Here is a 23078-nt window from a genome sequence, read left to right on the forward strand (position 1 = left end):
TCTCATAGAATCTCTTCTTCATGTCCATAGACTGTCTATCAAAATCTTCATCACCGGAACAAAGTCTGCGAAGACGCAGAAATTGTCCAGTGGGTACTGATCGAACCATCCACGGAGGGTGGGAGGACGATGCGTGGAGAAGCATATTCGTGGAGGTATCCTTTCTATAAATTTTTGTTTGTATCAAATTATTATAGTCCCTCTTAAGGGTAATATCAAGAAAGTTAACTGTATCAGTATCCCAATTAAAAGTGATGTGAATATTCATATCAATACTGTTGAGGAGTTGTACAAATATTCGCAAGTCCTCAACTGAACCCTGCCAGATCAGCAGGATGTCATCAATGTAGCGCGTCCAAAAAGGGACGCGCTCCATTGATGCCCGCAGATCCGGCAGGGAGAGGTCCCTCTCCCACAGCCCCAGGAACAAGTTAGCGTAGGCTGGCGCAAAAGATGCACCCATGGCTGTACCCTGGAGCTGTAGGTAGAAGGACCCCTTGAAGGTGAAAAAGCTGTGGGTAAGGGAAAATTCCAAGAGGCACATCACCAAGTCGACTATATCTCGTGGTAAATTGGAGGTATTAAGAAAGAACGCACAGGCTCTTAGACCATCCACATGCTTAATATTCATATATAATGATTCCACATCTCCTGTCACAAGAATCATCTCTGGATCCAGGTACAGTCCATCCACTTTCTTAAGTAGATCGCCTGTGTCTAAAAGAAATGATGGAAGGCTTTCAACTAGCGGCTGGAGTTTACTGTCAATCCATCGGTTGACATTCTCTAGAAAGTTCCCTGTTCCAGAGATGATTGGGCGCCCAGGTGGTGAAGACATATTCTTGTGAACTTTGGGCAACAAGTAAAATGTGGATATCGTCGGTTCATTAACCAATAGTGCTGAAGCCAGTCCGGCAGTGATGGTCCCATCGGCCACGGCTTTATGAATAATTTTAGACAATTGAGATGAGAAGGAGGCCAAGGGATTAAATGTCAAACATTTATAGCAGGTTTTATTATGAAGCTGTCTAAAGGCCTCTCTCTCATACATGTCTTTTGGCCAAAGCACGATGTTCCCACCCTTGTCGGCCGGCTTCAACACTATATTGGGGAGGTTCTGGAGAGCCCGAAGGCGATCCCGCTCCTGTGTGGTTAGGTTATCCTTCTCTATATATCGTGGCATGCGTTCAAACTCTCTCGTGACTACCTGTACAAATAAGTCTATATTGGCGCACATGGACAGTGGGGGAAATTTCTTGGACCTTACTCTAATAGATGCAGGGATCTTACCTCCTTCTTCCATATTGTGTTCCATGGAGAGTTCATCCAATGTACGTAAGGCTACTTGTTCCTCTTCTGTTGGAAAGAGATTAAATTGTGTCTCATCAAAAAAGTGTTTTTTGAACATCAAGGACCTCGCAAATAAATGGAGGTCCTTGATGGCCGAGAAGACATCAAAATTACTTTTAGGCGAGAAGGAAAGGCCCCTGCCTAACAGGGCAAGGTCCATATCAGTAAGTTTGTAACTACTAAGGTTAATTACCTTATTATCCCCACTGTCCACGGGCGCCTGTCTAAACTGTCTACGTCTATAGGGATGAAAATTTGTGTCCCGTGTCCTCTTCAGGCTTAGTCCTGACCGTGTGACCACCGAGGAAGACGTAATGCTAGATGAATCACTAAGAGATGAACATGATGTGATGGAGGACGAACGTTGTACTACAGAATGTTGAATATTAGTCTTTCTCCAGTGGTAGACCATATTGGAAGAGAAATCTCTTTGGTCCCTCGCCATTTTATTGGCCTGTGTATCATGAAGTTTTTTTACGCATAAATCCAAGTTCTTATCAATTTGTGCGTCAAATTCTTGAAGTTTCTCACTCGGGCAACTACTTCTGAGTGTATTCTGTGCTTCATCAATAGAAACATCCAGAGCTGTAATGGCCTTCGTGTTAAGATCGATTAGTAATTGCATAAATCCAAACGAACACGTATTACAATGGTCTTCCCAACTGGAGATAAAGTCCGTATCCTCCACCACAAATGTAGGGATCACCCGAACTCTCAGACCTCTCGGGATAAGTTTATTGGTGATGTACCTCTGTAGGAAGGCCCTATTCCACCACAGCTTAGTCCGCTTCAAAATAGATGACTGAATGGACCGGACCTGAGAATCCCAGCTCCGCTCACTTTCCACCTGTGGTTCCGCACTGCCTGCACCAAATACCTGATCCATCTGACCAAGCCAGGTCTTTTCCTTGGCTCTAAAGTCCATCACTATTGGAAACAAAAATTCTGTGCATAACACAAACACAATAATCCAATCTACATTTCTCAATTGGTGCATATTAAAGATAATATATCTCTTGCTAAATAGCTGGCACCTACTGATGGAAGTCTAGGTTAGGTCGTTTAAACATAAATGAATACTTGAAGAGAAAAAATACGACCATATAAACCCAACACAATTATAAAAATTAACTTTTATTCATAAATAGTGTAAAAAGTTTACTTCATAATATAGGGTACAATGCAGAAATACAGAAAAACACATATCATGTAGAAAAAACCGGATCGCATCGTCCCTTCAGTGAGACGGTTTTTTCTACATGATATGTGTTTTTCTGTATTTCTGCATTGTACCCTATATTATGAAGTAAACTTTTTACACTATTTATGAATAAAAGTTAATTTTTATAATTGTGTTGGGTTTATATGGTCGTATTTTTTCTCTTCAAGTATTCATTTATGTTTAAACGACCTAACCTAGACTTCCATCAGTAGGTGCCAGCTATTTAGCAAGAGATATATTATCTTTAATATGCACCAATTGAGAAATGTAGATTGGATTATTGTGTTTGTGTTATGCACAGAATTTTTGTTTCCAATAGTGATGGACTTTAGAGCCAAGGAAAAGACCTGGCTTGGTCAGATGGATCAGGTATTTGGTGTAGGCAGTGCGGAACCACAGGTGGAAAGTGAGCGGAGCTGGGATTCTCAGGTCCGGTCCATTCAGTCATCTATTTTGAAGCGGACTAAGCTGTGGTGGAATAGGGCCTTCCTACAGAGGTACATCACCAATAAACTTATCCCGAGAGGTCTGAGAGTTCGGGTGATCCCTACATTTGTGGTGGAGGATACGGACTTTATCTCCAGTTGGGAAGACCATTGTAATACGTGTTCATTTGGATTTATGCAATTACTAATCGATCTTAACACGAAGGCCATTACAGCTCTGGATGTTTCTATTGATGAAGCACAGAATACACTCAGAAGTAGTTGCCCGAGTGAGAAACTTCAAGAATTTGACGCACAAATTGATAAGAACTTGGATTTATGCGTAAAAAAACTTCATGATACACAGGCCAATAAAATGGCGAGGGACCAAAGAGATTTCTCTTCCAATATGGTCTACCACTGGAGAAAGACTAATATTCAACATTCTGTAGTACAACGTTCGTCCTCCATCACATCATGTTCATCTCTTAGTGATTCATCTAGCATTACGTCTTCCTCGGTGGTCACACGGTCAGGACTAAGCCTGAAGAGGACACGGGACACGAATTTTCATCCCTATAGACGTAGACAGTTTAGACAGGCGCCCGTGGACAGTGGGGATAATAAGGTAATTAACCTTAGTAGTTACAAACTTACTGATATGGACCTTGCCCTGTTAGGCAGGGGCCTTTCCTTCTCGCCTAAAAGTAATTTTGATGTCTTCTCGGCCATCAAGGACCTCCATTTATTTGCGAGGTCCTTGATGTTCAAAAAACACTTTTTTGATGAGACACAATTTAATCTCTTTCCAACAGAAGAGGAACAAGTAGCCTTACGTACGTTGGATGAACTCTCCATGGAACACAATATGGAAGAAGGAGGTAAGATCCCTGCATCTATTAGAGTAAGGTCCAAGAAATTTCCCCCACTGTCCACGTGCGCCAATATAGACTTATTTGTACAGGTAGTCACGAGAGAGTTTGAACGCATGCCACGATATATAGAGAAGGATAACCTAACCACACAGGAGCGGGATCGCCTTCGGGCTCTCCAGAACCTCCCCAATATAGTGTTGAAGCCGGCCGACAAGGGTGGGAACATCGTGCTTTGGCCAAAAGACATGTATGAGAGAGAGGCCTTTAGACAGCTTCATAATAAAACCTGCTATAAATGTTTGACATTTAATCCCTTGGCCTCCTTCTCATCTCAATTGTCTAAAATTATTCATAAAGCCGTGGCCGATGGGACCATCACTGCCGGACTGGCTTCAGCACTATTGGTTAATGAACCGACGATATCCACATTTTACTTGTTGCCCAAAGTTCACAAGAATATGTCTTCACCACCTGGGCGCCCAATCATCTCTGGAACAGGGAACTTTCTAGAGAATGTCAACCGATGGATTGACAGTAAACTCCAGCCGCTAGTTGAAAGCCTTCCATCATTTCTTTTAGACACAGGCGATCTACTTAAGAAAGTGGATGGACTGTACCTGGATCCAGAGATGATTCTTGTGACAGGAGATGTGGAATCATTATATACGAATATTAAGCATGTGGATGGTCTAAGAGCCTGTGCGTTCTTTCTTAATACCTCCAATTTACCACAAGATATAGTCGACTTGGTGATGTGCCTCTTGGAATTTTCCCTTACCCACAGCTTTTTCACCTTCAAGGGGTCCTTCTACCTACAGCTCCAGGGTACAGCCATGGGTGCATCTTTTGCGCCAGCCTACGCTAACTTGTTCCTGGGGCTGTGGGAGAGGGACCTCTCCCTGCCGGATCTGCGGGCATCAATGGAGCGCGTCCCTTTTTGGACGCGCTACATTGATGACATCCTGCTGATCTGGCAGGGTTCAGTTGAGGACTTGCGAATATTTGTACAACTCCTCAACAGTAATGATATGAATATTCACATCACTTTTAATTGGGATACTGATACAGTTAGCTTTCTTGATATTACCCTTAAGAGGGACTATAATAATTTGATACAAACAAAAATTTATAGAAAGGATACCTCCACGAATATGCTTCTCCACGCATCGTCCTCCCACCCTCCGTGGATGGTTCGATCAGTACCCACTGGACAATTTCTGCGTCTTCGCAGACTTTGTTCCGGTGATGAAGATTTTGATAGACAGTCTATGGACATGAAGAAGAGATTCTATGAGAGAGGCTACAGTAAACGGGTGGTTAAAAGAGCGTATCATCGTGCCAAATATTCTAATAGGCACGATTTGCTCTATTCACAAAGAAGTCCCAAGATTAATGACAAACCAAGATTTATAACAAACTACCATGGACAATTTGGACGTATGAGGAAATGTTTGACTCAAGCCTGGCCTATCCTTATGATAGATCCAGTATTGTCAAAAATTCTTCCTGATCGCCCACCCATTACTGCCGCTCCAAGAATCTCCATGATTACTTTGTACACAGCCATTATCAAACTGCATCAGGCATCTCTACAATTTTTGGAGTTTCGGGTCCTGACTGTGGGAGTTTTCCGTGCGGTCGATGTGTCGCCTGCCCCAACATGGATAGAACCAGTACTTTTTCCAATGCAGCTGGTACTAAAACTTATGAAATAAGATGTCGTATTACATGTATCTCACGTTTTATTATTTATTATGCCACCTGCCCTTGTGAGCTTATTTATGTTGGTCTAACAACGCGCCAACTTAAAGTGAGAGTAAGAGAACATATATTGGGGATATTGGCGGCGACCGACTGCACGGATCCCTCCACACTCAGGACTATACCAAAACACTTTAAACTCCATCATGACTGTGATAGTTCCCTCCTGAGGGTTCGGGGGATAGATGCGTTGAGAATCGGTATTCGTGGAGGTAAACAGAGCCAACGCTTGGCTCAGCTTGAATCTAGATGGATTTGGCGACTTAATACTGTACATCCCAATGGACTTAATGAGAGTCTCAGCTTCGCTCCCTTCCTTTAACTTCTCTCCTGTCACATATTCTTGTTGTGGTTTTTATGATTTTAAAATTTTCTTTTAATTTTCAGTTTTCTTCACCATCCGTTTGCACCTTACTTCTTCCGACGAGTCGTGTCTACATTATGGCCGATACCACATGGATCAATATGTGAATAAGAATATATTGAATGTATTAATTTCATTTGGGAGCAATTACTGTGATGTATATATTTATATTGTGGATCCCTGTCTTGTGCTCTAAGATCTTCATAGACCTTATTGTCTTATTATATCTAGATCAGGGAAGTTCACTACCCCCACATTAGATATGGTTCCTTGGGAATTTATGATGATATATAGGATGTTATCCCTTTGAGATTTCATTTATTATATATTACTATTGTGACAATTTGGTCTTTACATGTTTACCTATGTATATATGGGACTGAAAATGATCTATAGCAGTCTTCTTATGTGGGGATATATGCAGTTGATGTAATGATGTTTTATATGCTGACTGTCATAATACTAATTTGCTCGATTGGGACAGTGTGATATAATACGACACATCCATACACCTGAGAAGTGGTGGTGGTGAATATATAAATCACGCAATGTGAATATATACCTTCCGTTATGTTCCCCATCTATGTGAGTATAATAGGACCTTACGCACGAGCGTCGCCGCTTTCTGAGTGCCCCGTGCCGCCTGGCGTCTTCATGCAAGGACCTGCATCACGTGGGTCCATGTGACCGTCATGTGATTCCTTGCATGACGCCCGCGTCACCGGTTGCTCGGCAGCGGGGATGCTACGCGCGTTACTACGGGTCCACCCCCTCCATTTGATTGGCCAAACACAATATTTAAATCCACACTCCCCTCTAGGAAGTTGACGCCCCCTGAAGAAGGCAAACGCCGAAACGTGCGTTGGGGTGGGCGAGCGATCCACGTGGGGGATCCTTTGCATCACAGCCTGTGGCCCAGGTAATCCTCTTGATAATATGCAGCACTTGCTCTTCATTCTATTTTGTATCTATCTATTTTTATACCGTGCATTCGATATATTGACAAGTACAGTCTAGGTGCTGGCACATGGCATTTTGCTAATACTGATCATGAGTCCTCTTTGAGGAATTTCTAAGTACTGCTTATGATATGCACTGTTATATGGATACTACCATGGGTATTATAATGTGGCTATTTGTTAGTCCTCTGTATTGGTATAACAGATGAAGGACTAGATATATATGTTTTTGCTGTGGCGCCGAGGCCCCCTATATATGCGGATCGCATCGTCCCTTCAGTGAGACGGTTTTTTCTACATGATATGTGTTTTTCTGTATTTCTGCATTGTACCCTATATTATGAAGTAAACTTTTTACACTATTTATGAATAAAAGTTAATTTTTATAATTGTGTTGGGTTTATATGGTCGTATTTTTTCTCTTCAAGTATTCATTTATGTTTAAACGACCTAACCTAGACTTCCATCAGTAGGTGCCAGCTATTTAGCAAGAGATATATTATCTTTAATATGCACCAATTGAGAAATGTAGATTGGACCATTGGCCAGGTCAGTAGTCTCTGAAACACACCGTTGGGCTTGATATAGCAGGATACTGGTTGTCCCTGTTTGGGGGAATCCCACCCTGAAGCTTGGACCCCCTTGACTCCTATATGTATTGCACATAGCCTATACGTCTGATGAAGACTCTTCACTCAAAATCTTAATACTATACTTACCAAGGTGTAACCAATGGATATGAAATACTGACAATAAATCCTATTTAAAGCATCTCCAAGTGCCTTTAGGTGTGCAGTTCCTTCACCCTGTGTTCTAATAGTCTCTGGAGTGGAGGTTCGTGAATCTCTTACCTTACGGGATCACCAGCGCGGCATTTCAGTAGCAGGGCTGGTGTGAAGTCATGGTTGCGTCACGCTGCAATGTTGATGTCTCACTAGTGATCCCGGAAGGTAAGAGAATGACATAAGGGCGAGCCTCCCATCCATTGGCCAGAGTCTACTGACATGGCCGATAAACCATAGTCCTACTAATTGGTCCACCAAACGCTATCGACGACCTATCCTTTTGTAATTAAGAGCTGAGGTGCAGTACTTGGCTATGGCCACTTCATACTGAATAGAGTTGTACTGTTTTTGCGCCGCACACAGTTTATATCTGGCGGCTAGAAGAGCTGATAACTCGAGCTAATACGCTGATCGTTGGGTGTGTAAACTGTAAGATCCCAATCACTCTAATATTGAAGACCGCTCTGTATCATAGGTCATCAATATCAAAGTAATGGACAGCCACTTTAAAAAATAGGGGTTGCCTGGAAAACTTTTCTAAAGTAGAGAGTTTAGTGTGCTTTTCTCATTACTGCTGAAACTCTTAGGCCCTGCTTGACCTCTAGACTTAGTGGAAGGCTAAGGGGTGATATACCCCAGTTGCATACTTCTCTATGAACCAACCATGTCAATTGGCCCTAACCTGGAGGTGTACAATTACTGCTATTCATTCTAGTACAAGACTAAAGTTAGGACTTATTTCGTGTTGTATGAACATCTAAAACTATATAAGCACAGTATGGTCTTGTAATTGCTGAACTGTACTCTATACTTATGCTTCTACATTCAACAAAAGAAGTTAAAAGAATTGTAATGTGATGATGCAACTTAATAGGGAATGTTAGTTAAGTTAATTTGGCTACAATTGTGGTCTCCATGATCACTCAAGTGGTCTTTTCAGGAGCCCCAGTTATCAGCTTGACTTGGGCTTTTCGGCTGTCCACAGCAATGTTTCTAAGCAATGTCAAGCCAAGTTCCCTGTAGCCCAAAAAAGATCACGTGAACAAAATAACATGACTGACAGCGTACAGCTCTATGCCCATGCCAAGAGATGCCGAGAATTGGTGGGAAAGGACTTGTCTCTAAATTTTAAAGATGGAGAAGTAGCACAAAAGTATTTGTTTACGAACCATCCAACAATAATATCCCAAAACCAAGGGAAAATAAAGAAAAGTTGTCTTTGACAGAGTTATCACCCCATAGTTATCATTTAGCCCTGTACCATGTATCCCCTAGGGTGCATATGCTACAAGTTGACAAGTACTCTGTCGGCAGAATTTAGGCCCCCTAAAAGTCCACCAACCTTTTAATCCATGATGGTGACAGGTTCACAATGAGGATCTGCGTACTTACAGATTCAGCAAAACAGAAAAACACAACCTTAAACGCTGCATTCAATCAGCAGTGAGAAGTCAAAAGGGTTGGCCGCTTTCCCGAACTGTCAGACTTCACCGGTCCTCCTCCTGGCTTGATTGACATCCAGCACCTGATGGTTCATCAAAAGGCACCCTGAGAAACGACACATGCGCATTGAAGGTATATTTGACGTTTCATCTACATTTACACATCTGCCATTGCTGAAGGAGGTGGCTTATGGGGTTGAATCCGGTCTTTAAGATGTCAATCAAGCCGGGAATGCGACTGAATAACTTGACTGTTTGGAAGAGCAGCTCCACCACCCATTTGAATACAATATTTAGAGTTATTTTTCTGTTATGCTGAATGTGCCAAAGGTTAGAAGATAATCTTCGTGACGCCACCACCATTCCTGATAACAGGTTTGAAGCATAAACCTTGCGGATTGTTCCCTTAAAGTTAAGGTCACACCACCGTATTTCTTCTCATCCGAGAGAATCAGGCCAGATATGCTAATCACACTCTGATCAGAGTTTGATCATAGTGCGCTCTGATTTTCTTGGATGAGAAAATGGAAATTTTTTTTTCTAGCTTCTCCATGCTGTCAGTTCATGAAACTCTGACTGCACTCAGCTGTCATCCAAGTGTAGTCTGATTTTTTATTTTTTTTTCCACGGACTCATTGACTTGCATGGCTAAGCGCAATCCAATCAGATCCAACTTGGGCATGCTGCGATTTTTTTCTGTTGACTGAGTCAGTCTGCGGAAAAAATCGGACATAGAATAACATTGATCTATGTGTGATCTGATGTTTTGTCAGATCGCACTCGCACCAAAAATAGGGTCATGTGCTCGAGTCCTTTAAAAAAATTTCATTACACAGTGTATATTTTAGGTTACATACCGTCATGACCGAAAATGTTAGAAATTAGCTCCCTTTACAGTGTTTCAGAAAATGAAGTATTTCTTCCAGAAAATGATTGCAATTACACATGTTTTGTTATACACATTTTTATCTTCTTCTAGTGTATTGGAACAATACAAAAACAGAGGAAAAAAACGGCAAATTGGAAATAATTTCACACAAAACCCCGAAAATGGGATGGACAAAATTGTTGGCACTCTCAACTTAAAATTTGGTTGCACGCCCTTTGGAATAAATAACTGCAATCAATAGTTTCCTATAACCATCAACAAGCTTCTTGCACCTCTCAACTGGAATTTTGGACCACTCTTCTTACGCAAACTGCTCCAGGTCTCTCATATTTGAAGGCGCCTTCTTCCAACAGCAATTTTAAGATCTCTCCATAGGTGTTCAATGGGATTTAGATCCAGACTCATTGCTGGCCACTTCAGAACTCTCCAGCGCTTTGTTTCCATCCATTTCTGGGTGTTTCTTGAAGTATGTTTTGGAGTCATTGTCCTTGTCAGGACATTATCGCAAACCCAGCTTTCTGACACTGGGCACTATATTGCGACCTAAAATCCTTTGGGAATCTTCAGATTTCATGATGCCTGGCACACAGTCAAGTCATCCAGTGCCAGAGGCAGCAAGACAACCCCAAAACATCTTTGATCCTCCAACATATTTGACTGTAAGTACTGTGTTCTTTTCTTTGTAGGCCTCATTCCTTTTTTGGTAAAAAGTAGAATGATCCATCTTGGTCTCATCTGGCCACAAGACCAAAGGATGTTGGCTTACTCACATACATTTTGGCAAACTGCAGTCCTGCTTTTTTATGTCTTTGTGTCAGCAGTGTGGTCCTCCTGGGTCTGCTGCCATAGCGTTTCATTTCATTCAAATTTCGATGGATAGTTCGCGCTGATGCTGATGCACCCTGAGCCTGCAGGACAGCTTAAATTTCTTTGGAACTTGATTGGGGCCGCTTATCCACCATCTGGACTATCCTGCGTTGCATCAATTTTTCTCTGACGTCCACATCCAGGGGGATAAGCTACAGTTGCATGGGTTGTAAACTTCTTGATTACATTGCGCACCATGAATAAAGGAACATCAAGATCTTTGGAGATGTACTTGAAACCTTGAGGTTGTTGATATTTTTCAACAATTTTGGTTCTGAAGTCCTCAGACAGTTCTCTTCTCCACTTTCTGTTCTCCATGTTTAATGTGGCACACACAGACACACAATGCAATGATTGAGTCAACTTCTCCCCTTTTTATAAGGTTTCAGGTGTGACTTTCATATTTCCCACACCTCTTACTTGCCACAGGTGAGTTTGAACGAGCATCATATGCTTGAAACAGAGTTGTTTGCCAACAATTTTGTCCAGCCCATTTTTGGAGTTTTGTGTAAAATGATGTCCAGTTTGCCTTTTTTTTTTCTCCTTTTTTTGTGTTGTTCCAAAACAAAGGAAGGTAAAAGGAAAATAAAACAGACGGAAAATAAACATGTACAGAAAAAACACACAAACACAAAAGGAAATAAACATGTGTAGCTATTATAATTTTCCAGGAGAAATACTTCATTTTCTGGAACAATTTAAGGGAGCAAACACTTTTGACCATGACCGTACATTGCCATCTATTCCTACAATGGAGTGTGCCACTTCTCCCAGGTAGTGCTTCCTTCACACATTAGATGATCACTGTCCGCTGTGTATGTATCCTACATATGTGTAACTTTCTTTATGTAAATGCACCTGTCAGCTTGTCTTTGTAAAAGGAACCCTCCTTTCCTATAGCTTACTCCTGAAAATACAGCTTATCATTTCCCTGGAAGCAGGCGTGTATTCCGAGACACTTGATGATTTATGGGCTTTGTTGGTGTGAGCGGTGGCCGGCATGTGAGAGTGGCTACCTGCTTATGTGGAGATAATTGGTGCACTTTAAACAATAGAATCATCTGTCTCTTATTTCAGGAATGTTTGCATTAACAGCGCCTCGCTCTAAATCCTGTACGATGACTGCATGATGCATTGTCTTCCCATTATGTTTGGACAGGGAAAACGAGGTATTGAAGGTGCAGCTGAAGAAGTATGTCGGCGCGGTGCAGATGCTGAAGAAAGAGGGGCAAAATGATGGTAAGTCAAACGCTGGATTATTATGTAACAGTAATAAATTGAAAAATAATGCTGCTGGAAGAGAAAACTGCTCAATCAAAAATGCAGCAAAAACCCATGGTTGCGTTTTTTTGGCAAGTGCTCATTGCTTTCTATGGGTGAAAGAACGCTACTAAAATTTGCATTAAAAAACTCTGCAAAAACGCAACGTTGTGAACATAGCCTTACGGTGTCTTGATGATGCTGTTGTTTTCCCCTTATAAAATCAGTTTAGTTTTGGAGAAATCCTCAGTTAATGGGGGAAAATAAGACGCGCCCTACCGTAAGATGCTGCCCCAGGTTTAGACAGCGGAAAATAGGAAAAACATTTTTCTTGTTAATTAAAACTTCCCAGGCAGTGTAAAGTAGAGGGATCATTATCACTAATTTTTATGTCCAATGGTAGAATAGGGAGGTAATAAATCTGTTGTTGTGGTCTCTCTGCTGTGATTGCCTCTCTTTTTATTATAGCTGACGATCAATAATATGATCCCCTACCTGTGGCCAATTATATGATATAAGGGCCTTGGTTAGAGTTTATCTAAGCTACAGGTGCTTCTCACAAAATTAGAATATCCTCAAAAATTTTATTTATTTCAGTTCTTCAATACAAAAAGTGAAGCTCATATATTATATAGAGTCATTACAAACATAGTGATCTATTTCAAGTGTTTATTTCTGTTAATGTTGATGATTATGGCTTACAGCCAATGAAAACACAAAAGTCATTATCTCAGTAAATTAGAATAATTAACAAAAAAACACATGCAAAGGCTTCCTAAGTGTTTAAAAAGGTCACTTAGTCTGTTTCAGTAGGCTCCACAATCATGGGGAAGACTGCTGACTTGACAGATGTCCAGAAGGCAGACATTGACACACTCCACAAGGAGGGTAAGCCACAAAATGTCATTGCTAAAGAGGCTGGCTGTTCACAGAGTGCTGTATCCAAGCATATTAATGGAAAGTTGAGTGGAAGGAAAAAGTGTGGTATTGAAAGGTGCACTAGCAACTGGGATAACCGCAGCCTTGAAAGGATTAAGAAAAGGCCATTCAAAAATTTAGGGGAGATTTACAAGGAGTGGACTGCTGCTGGAGTCATTGCTTCAAGAGCCACCACACACAGACGTATCCAGGACATGGGCTACAAGTGTCACATTCCTTGTGTCAAGCCACTCATGACCAATAGACAACGCCAGAAGCGTCTTACCTGGGCCAAGGAGAAAAAGACCTGGACTGTTGCTCAGTGGTCCAAGGTGTTGTTTTCAGATGAAAGTAAATTTTGCATTTAATTTGGAAATCAAGGTCCCAGAGTCTGGAGGAAGAGTGGAGAGGCCACAATCAAAGCTGCTTGAGGTCTAGTGTGAAGTTTCCACAATCAGTGATGGTTTGGGGAGCCATGTCATCTGCTGGTGTGGGTCCACTGTGTTTTATCAAGACCAAAGTCAGCGCAACCATCTACCAGGAAATTTTAGAGCACTTCATGCTTCTCTCTGCCGACAAGCTTTTTGGAGGTGGAAATTTCATTCTCCAGCAGGACTTGGCATCTGTCCACACTGCCAAAAGTACCAATACCTGGTTTACACACAATAGTATCACTGTGCCTGATTTTCCAGCAAACTCGCCTGACCTTAACCCCATATAGAATCTATGGGGTATTGTCAAGAGGAAGATGAGAGACACCAGACCCAACAATGCAGATGAGCTGAAGGCTGCTATCAAAGCAACCTGGGCTTCCATAACACCTCAGCAGTGCCACAGGCTGATCGCCTCCATGCCACACCGCATTGATGCAGTAATTGATGCAAAAGGAGCCCCGACCAAGTATTGAGTGCATTTAGTAGGTTAACATTTAAGATTTTAAAAACATTTTTCAAGCTGTTGTTATAAAGTATTCTAATATACTGAGATAATGACTTTTGTGTTTTCATTAGCTGTAATCCATAATCATCAACATTAACAGAAATAAACACCTGAAATAGATCACTCTGTTTGTAATGACTCTATATAATATGAGTTTCACTTTTTGTATTGAAGAACTGAAATAAACAGATTTTTTGAGGATATTCTAATTTTGTGAGAAGCACCTGTATGTTATCTGCATACTGGGACTTCAGTTGCTCACAGTTGCATAGCAAATAATAAAATTGATCAGCATGCAACAGTGATCCATTCACAGTGATACATTCAGTCTAAGTACTGAGTATATGATGCAACAGCGTCATTATGCTGCCCGGCGCCTGCACTCAGCCGAATGCTGGTGGGAGAAAATTAACTTTATTCTCCCGCCAGCATTCTGTTTCAGTCATGAGTTCAGTCACTGCTCTGGGTATACAGAGCGGCATCTGTATTCACACCCCCGGCCCTGACTGACACTGGCTCTACATTAAGGCCGGCTGTCAGTCAGGGCCGGGGGCGCGGTTACAGGCGCCGCTCTGTATTTTTAGAGCAATGACTGAACCGGCGCCACCCCGTGTCTGAAACCTAATGCTGGCGAAGAAAAGAAAGTTAATTTTCTCACTGCTGCATTCGGCTGCATGCAGTCACCAGGCAGCATAATAAACGCTATTAACCTTCAGATTAACCCAATATCTGCAGGTTAACAGCGTTATCTCTGGTGACAGGTTCCCTTTAACATAGCACAAAAATGTACCAATAAAAATGCTCGCCACCCGGGCATAGAATGGGTTCAATAGCTATATATATATAACTCCAAGTAAGTCAAACTTCTGTGAAATCAAACTGTCCACTTTGTCAATCAGTGTTGCTTCCTATCAATTTCACATGCTGTTGTGCAAATGGAATAGACAATAGATGGAAATTATTGGCAATTATCAAGACATCCTCAATAAAGGAGTGGTTCTGCAGGTGGGGACCACAGACCACATCTCAGTACCAATGCTTTCTGGCTGATGTTTTGGTCACTTTTGAATGTTGGTTGTGCTTTCACACTCGTGGTAGCATGAGACGGACTCTACAACCCACAGAAGTTGCCCAGGTAGTGCAGCTCATTCAGGATTGCACATCAATGCGAGCTGTGGCAAGAAGGTTTGCTGTGTCTGTCAGCGTAGTGTCCAGAGGCTGGAGGCGCTACCAGGAGATAGGCCAGTACACCAGGAGACGTGGAGGGGGCCGTAGGAGGGCAACAACCCAGCAGCAGGACCGCTACCTCCACCTTTGTGCAAGGAGGAACAGGAGGAACACTGCCAGAGCCTTGCAAAATTACCTCCAGCAGGCCACAAATGTGCAGGTGTCTGCACAAACGGTTAGAAACCGACTCCATGAGGGTGGTATGAGGGCCCGACTTCCACAGATGGGGGTTGTGCTCACAGCCCAACACCGTGCAGGACTTTTGGCATTTACCACTAAACACCAGGATTGGCAAAGTCGCCACTGGCGCCCTGTGCTCTTCACAGATGAAAACAGGTTCAGACTGAGCACATGTGACAGACGTGACAGTCTGGAGACGCCGTGGAGAGCAATCTGCTGCCTACAACATCCTTCAGCATGGCCGGTTTGGCAGTGGGTCAGTAATGGTGTGGGGTGGCGTCTCTTTAGAGGGCCGCACAGCCCTCCATGTGCTCGCCAGAGGTAGCCTGACTGCCATTAAGTACCGAGATGAGATCCTCAGACCCCTTGTGAGACCATATGCTGGTGCGGTTGGCCCTGGGTTCCTCCTAATGCAGGACAATGTCAGACCTCATGTGGCTGGCTTGTGTCAGCAGTTCCTGCAAGATGAAGGCATTGAAGCTATGGACTGGCCCGCCCGTTCCCCAGACCTGAATCCGATTGAGCACATCTGGGACATCATGTCTCGCTCCATCCACCAACGTCACGTTGCACCACAGACTGTCCAGGAGTTGGCAGATGCTTTAGTCCAGGTCTGGGAGGAGATCCCACAGGAGACCATCCACAACCTCATCAGGAGCATGCCCAGGCGTTGTAGGGAGGTCATACAGGCACGTGGAGGCCACACACAATACTGAGCCTCATTTTGACTTGTTTTAAGGACATTACATCAAAGTTGGATCAGCCTGTAGTGTGTTTTTCCACTTTAATTTTGGGGGTGACTCCAAATCCAGGCCTCCATTGATTAACAAATTTGATTTCCATTGATGATTTTTGTGTGATTTTGTTGTCAGAACATTCAAAACATTCAACTTTGTACAGAACAAAGTATTCAATGAGAATATTTCATTCATTCAGATCTAGGATGTGTTATTTGAGTGTTCCCTTTATTTTTTTGATAGATATATATATAGATATATATATATATATAGATATATATATATATATATATATATATATATATATATATATATATATATATATATATATATATATATATATATATATATATATATATATATTTATTTATATATTTATATTAACTAGCCGTTGAACCCGTTCTACACTTGGGTGGCGAGTATTTTTACATTTTTATTGGTATATGGTCTCCCATGCCCTCCTGGTATTTGTGCTGCCCCCATTCTGTCCCCGCCATCCTATCTTGGTATGCATTGCACCCCTCATCCCTATCTTGGTATGCATGGCACCCCTCATCCCTATCTTGGTATGCATGGCACCCCTCATCCCTATCTTGGTATGCATGGCACCCCTCATCCCTATCCTGTAATGCATGGCACCCCTCATCCCTATCCTGTAATGCATGACACCCCTCACCCCCAATCCTGGTATGCATGGCACCCCTCATCCCTAATCTGGTATGCATGGCACCCCTCATCCCTAATCTGGTATGCATGGCACCCCTCATCCCTAATCTGGTATGCATGGCACCCCTCATCCCTAACCTGGTATGCATGGCACCCCTCATCCCTAACCTGGTATGCATGGCATCCCTCATCCCTATCTTGGTATGCATGGCACCCCTCATCCCTACCCTGTAATGCATGGCACCCCTCATCCCTACCCTGTAATGCATGGCACCCCTCATCCCTATCCTGGTATGCATGGCTCCCCTCACCCCCAATCCTGATATGCATGGCACCCCTCACCCCCAATCCTGGTATGCATGGCACCCCTCATCCCCAATCCTGGTGTGCGTGGCACCCCTCACCCCCGATCCTGGTATGTGTGGTACTCCTCATCCCTATCCTGGTATGCATGGTACCCCATCCCTCATCCTGGTATGCATGGCACTCCATAAATCATCCTGTTATGCATGGTACCCCTCATCCGAATCTTGATATGCATGGCACCCCTCATCCCCAATCCTGGTACGCATGGCACCCCTCATCCCCAATCCTGGTATGCATGGCACCCCTCATCCCCAATCCTGGTATGCATGGCACCCCTCACCCCCAATCCTGGTATGCATGGCACCCCTCATCCCCAATCCTGGTATGCATGGCACCCCTCACCCCCAATCCTGGTATGCATGGCACCCCTCATCCCCAATCCTGGTATGCATGGCACCCCTCATCCCCAATCCTGGTATGCATGGCCCCCCTCATGCCCAATCCTGGTATGCACGGCTCCCACATACCTAATCTTGGTATGCATGGCGCCCCCCATGCCCAATCCTGTTATGCATGGCGCCCCTCACCCCCATCCTGGTATGCATGGCACTCCATAAATCATCCTGGTATGCATGGTACCCCTCATCCGAATCTTGATATGCATGGCACCCCTCATCCCCAATTCTGGTATGCATGGCACCCCTCATGCCCCAATCCTGGTATGCATGGCGCCCCTCATGCCCCAATCCTGGTATGCATGGCGCCCCTCATGCCCCAATCCTGGTATGCATGGCGCCCCTCATGCCCCAATCCTGGTATGTATGGCGCCCCTCATCCCCCAATCCTGGTATGTATGGTACCAAATCCCTCTTCCTGGTATGCATGGCACCACTCATCCCCCAATCCTGGTATGCATGGCACCCCATCCCTCATCCTGGTATGTATGGTACCCCTCATCCTGGTATGCATGGCACCCCATTCCTCAACCTGGTATGCATAGTACCCCTTATCCCTATTCTGGTATGTATGGCCTCCTGATCCCCCAACCCTGGTATGCATGGCACCCCATCCCTCTCCTGGTATGAATGGTACCCCTCATCCCTATTTTGGTATGTATGGCACCCATCCCTCATCCTAGTGTGTATGATACCCCTTATCCTGGTATGTATGGTACCCCTCATCCTGGTATGCATGGCACCCCATTCCTCAACCTGGTATGCATAGTACCCCTTATCCCAATCCTGGTATGTATGGCCTCCTCATCCCCAAATCCTGGTATGCATGGCATCCCATCCCTCATCCTGGTATGTGTGGTACCCCTCAACCCGGTATGCATGGCATCCCTTATCCCAATTCTGGTATGCATGGCGCCCCTCATGCCCAATCCTGGTATGCATGGCGCCCCTCATGCCCAATCCTGGTATGCATGGCGCCCCTCATGCCCAATCCTGGTATGCATGGCGCCCCTCATGCCCAATCCTGGTATGCATGGCGCCCCTCATGCCCAATCCTGGTATGCATGGCGCCCCTCATGCCCAATCCTGGTATGCATGGCGCCCCTCATCCCCAATCCTGGTATGCATGGCGCCCCTCATGCCCCAATCCTGGTATGCATGGCGCCCCTCATGCCCCAATCCTGGTATGCATGGCGCCCCTCATGCCCCAATCCTGGTATGCATGGCGCCCCTCATGCCCCAATCCTGGTATGCATGGCGCCCCTCATGCCCCAATCCTGGTATGCATGGCGCCCCTCATGCCCCAATCCTGGTATGTATGGCGCCCCTCATCCCACAATCCTGGTATGTATGGTACCAAATCCCTCTTCCTGGTATGCATGGCACCACTCATCCCCCAATCCTGGTATGCATGGCACCCCATCCCTCATCCTAGTGTGTATGATACCCCTCATCCTGGTATGTATGGTACCCCTCATCCTGGTATGCATGGCACCCCATTCCTCAACCTGGTATGCATAGTACCCCTTATCCCTATTCTGGTATGTATGGCCTCCTCATCCCCCAACCCTGGTATGCATGGCACCCCATCCCTCTCCTGGTATGAATGGTACCCCTCATCCCTATTTTGGTATGTATGGCACCCATCATCCCCCAATCCTGGTATGTATGGCCTCCTCATCCCCCAATCCTGGTATGCATGGCATCCCATCCCTCATCCTGGTATGTGTGGTACCCCTCAACCCGGTATGCATGGCATCCCTCATCCCAATTCTGGTATGCATGGCATCCCTCATCCCAATTCTGGTATGTATAGCCTCCTCATCCCAGAAACCTGGTATTCATGCCACCCAGTCCCTCTTCCTAGTATGCATGGCACCCCTCATCCCTATCTTGGTATGCATGGCACCCCATCCCTTATCCTGGTATGCATGGCAACCCTCATCCCAATCCTGATATGTATGGCACCCATCATCCTCCATTCCTGGTATGTATAGTACCCTATCCCTCATCCTGGTATGCATGCTACCCCATTACTCATCCTGGTATGTATGATACCCCTCATCCCTATCCTGGTATGTATGGTACCCCTCATCCTCGTATGCATGGTACCCCATCGCTCATCCTGGTATGCATGGTACCTCACATCACTATCCTGGTATACATGGTACCCCTCATCCCTATCCTGGTATGTATGGTACCCCGCATTCCTATGCCGGTATGTATGGTACCCCTCTTCCCTATTCTGGTATGCATGGCACCCCTCACCCCCATCCTGGTATGCATGGCACCCCTCACCCCCATCCTGGTATGCATGGCACCCCTCACCCCCATCCTGGTATTTATGGCACTCCTCATCCCTATCCTGGTATGCATGGCACTCCTCATCCCTATCCTGGTATGCATTGGCACCTCATCCCCAATCCTGGTATACATGGTACCCCTCATCCCCAATCCTGGTACACATGGTACCCCTCATCCCTATCCTGGTATACATGGTACCCCTCATCTCCCCCACATTCCTATCCTGGTATACATGGCTCCCTCATCCCCAATCCTGGTATACATGGCTCCCTCATCCCCAATCCTGGTATGCATGGCACCCCTCATTCCCAATCCTGGTGTGCATGGCACCCGTCATCCCCAATCCTGGTGTGCATGGCACCCCTCATCCCAAATTTGGTATACATGGCACCCCTCATCCCCCAATCCTGGTATGTATGGTACCAAATCCCTCATCCTGGTGTGTATGATGCCCCTCATCCCTATCCTGGTATGTATGGTACCCCTCATCCTGGTATGCATGGCACCCCTTTCCTCATCCTGGTATGCATGGTACCCCTCATTCCTATTTTGGTATGTATGGCACCCATCATCTCCAATCCTGGTATGTATGGCCTCCTCATCCCCCAATACTTTTATGCATGGCACCCCATCCCTCATCCTGGTATGCATGGGCACCCCTCATTCCAATCCTGGTATCCATGGCACCCCTCATCCCAATCTTGGTATGCATGGCACCCCTCATCCCAATCTTGGTATGCATGGCACCCCTCATCCCAATCCTGGTATGCATGGCACCCCTCATCCCAATCCTGGTATGCATGGCACCCCTCATCCCAATCCTGGTATGCATGGCACCCCTCATCCCAATCCTGGTATGCATGGCACCCCTCATCCCAATCCTGGTATGCCCGGCACACCTCATCCCCAATTCTGGTATGCATGGCACCTCTTATCCCATTTCTGGTATGTATGGTCTCCTCATCCCAGAAACCTGGTATGCATGCCACCCAATCCCTCATCCTAGTATGCATGGCACCCCTCATCCCAATCCTGGTATGCATGGCACCCCTCATCCCCAATCCTTGTATTCATGGCACCCCTCATCCCAATTCTGGTATGTATGGCCCCCTCATCCCAGAATCCTGGTATGCATGCCACCCAATCCCTCATTCTAATATGCATGGCACCCCTCATCCCTATCCAAGTATGTATGGCACCCCTCATCCCTATCCAAGTATGTATGGCACCCCATCCCTTATCCTGGTATGTATGGCACCACTCATCCCAATCCTTGTATGTGTGGTACCCCTCATCCTATTATGCATGGCACCCCATTCCTCATCCTGGTATGCATAGTACCCCTTATTTCTTTTCTGGTATGTATGGCCTCCTCATCGCCCAATCCTGGTATGTATGGCCTCCTCATCCCCAATCCTGGTATGCATGCCACCCAATCCCTCATTCTAGTATGCATGGCATCCCTCATCCCTATCCTAGTATGCATGGCACCCCTCATCCCTGTCCAAGAATGTATGGCACCCCATCCATTATCCTGGTATGCATGGCACCACTCATCCCAATCCTGGTTTGTATGGCACCCCATCCCTCATTCTGTTATGTATGATACCCCTCATCCCTATCCTGGTATGTGTGGTACCCCTCATCCTATTATGCATGGCACCCCATTCCTCATCCTGGTATGCATGGTACCCCTTATTCCTATTCTGTTATGTATGGGCCTCCTCATCGCCCAATCCTGATATGCATGGCACCCCATCCCTCACCCTGGTATGTATGGTACCCCTCATCCCTATTCTGGTATGTATGGTACACCTCATCCTGGTATGCATGGCACCCCTCATCCCAATCCTGGTATGCATGGCACCCCTCATCCCAATCCTGGTATGCATGACACCCCTCATCCCAATCCTGGTATGTATGGCACCCATCATCCTCCATTCCTAGTATGTATGGTACACTATCCCTCATCATGGTATGCATGGCACCCCATTCCTCATCCTGGTATGCATGGCACCGATCATCCCTATCCTGGTACGCATGGCACCCCTCATCCCAATCCTGGTATGTATGGCACCCATCATCCTGCATTCCTGGTATGTATGGTACCCTATCCCTTATTCTGGTACGCATGGCACCCCATTCCTCATCCTGGTATGCATGGTACCCCTTTCCCTATTCTGGTATGTATGGCACCCCTCATCCCCCAATCCTGGTATGTATGGCCTCCTCATCCCCCAATCCTGGTATGCATGGCACTCCATCCCTCATCCTGGTATGCATGGTACCCCTCATCCCTATTCTGGTATTTATGGTACTCCTCATCCTGGTATGCATGGCACCCCTCATCTCAATTCTGGTATGTATGGCCTCCTCAACCCAGAAACCTGGTATGCATGGCACCCAATCCCTCATTCTAGTATGCATGGCACCCCTCATCCCTATCCTGGTATGCATGGCACCCCATCCCTTATCCTGGTATGCATGGTACACCTCATCCCTATTCTGGTATGCATGTGTACCCCTCATCCTGGTGTGCATGTCACCCAATCCCTCATCATGGTATGCATGGTACTTCGCATCCCTATCCTGGTATACATGGCACCCCTCACCCCCCAATCCTGGTATGCATGGTCCCCTCACCTCCCAATCCTGGTATGCATGGTCCCCTCACCTCCCAATCCTGGTATGCATGGTACCCTCACCCCCCAATCCTGGTATGCATGGTACCCTCACCCCCCATTCCTGGTATGCATGGTCCCCTCACCCCTCAATCCTGGTATGCATGGTCCGCTCACTCCCCAATCCTGGTATGCAGGGTCCCCTTACCCCCCAATCCTGGTATGCATGGTTCCTTCACCCCCATCCTGGTATTTATGGCACTCCTCATCCCTATCCTGGTATGCATGGCACTCCTCATCCCTATCCTGGTATGCATTGGTCCCTCATCCCCAATCCTGGTATACATGGTACCCCTCATCCCTATCCTGGTATACATGGTACCCCTCATCCCTATCCTGGTATAAATGGTACCCCTCATCCCTATCCTGGTATGCATGGCCCCTCATCCGAATCCTGGTATGCACTGCTCCCTCATCCCCAATCCTGGTATGCATGGCACCCCTCATCCCCAATCCTGGTATGCAT

At 45.4% G+C, this 23078-nt stretch overlaps 1 protein-coding gene across 2 annotated transcripts in view; it reads left to right on the forward strand.

The window, feature by feature from the left end:
* SNX29 (sorting nexin 29) overlaps positions 1-23078 on the forward strand; it is a 564851-nt gene that overhangs the window by 132350 nt on the left and 409423 nt on the right. For both annotated transcript variants that reach the window (XM_073647695.1, XM_073647696.1), the window contains exon 14: positions 12099-12178. In XM_073647695.1, the coding sequence (XP_073503796.1) occupies positions 12099-12178 (80 nt within the window). The remainder of the gene's footprint in view (positions 1-12098; positions 12179-23078) is intronic.

The sequence above is a fragment of the Phyllobates terribilis genome, unplaced genomic scaffold (genome assembly GCF_046119375.1).
Source record: "Phyllobates terribilis strain yellow unplaced genomic scaffold, ASM4611937v1 Scaffold_9__5_contigs__length_417890890, whole genome shotgun sequence".
NCBI lineage: Eukaryota > Metazoa > Chordata > Amphibia > Anura > Dendrobatidae > Phyllobates > Phyllobates terribilis.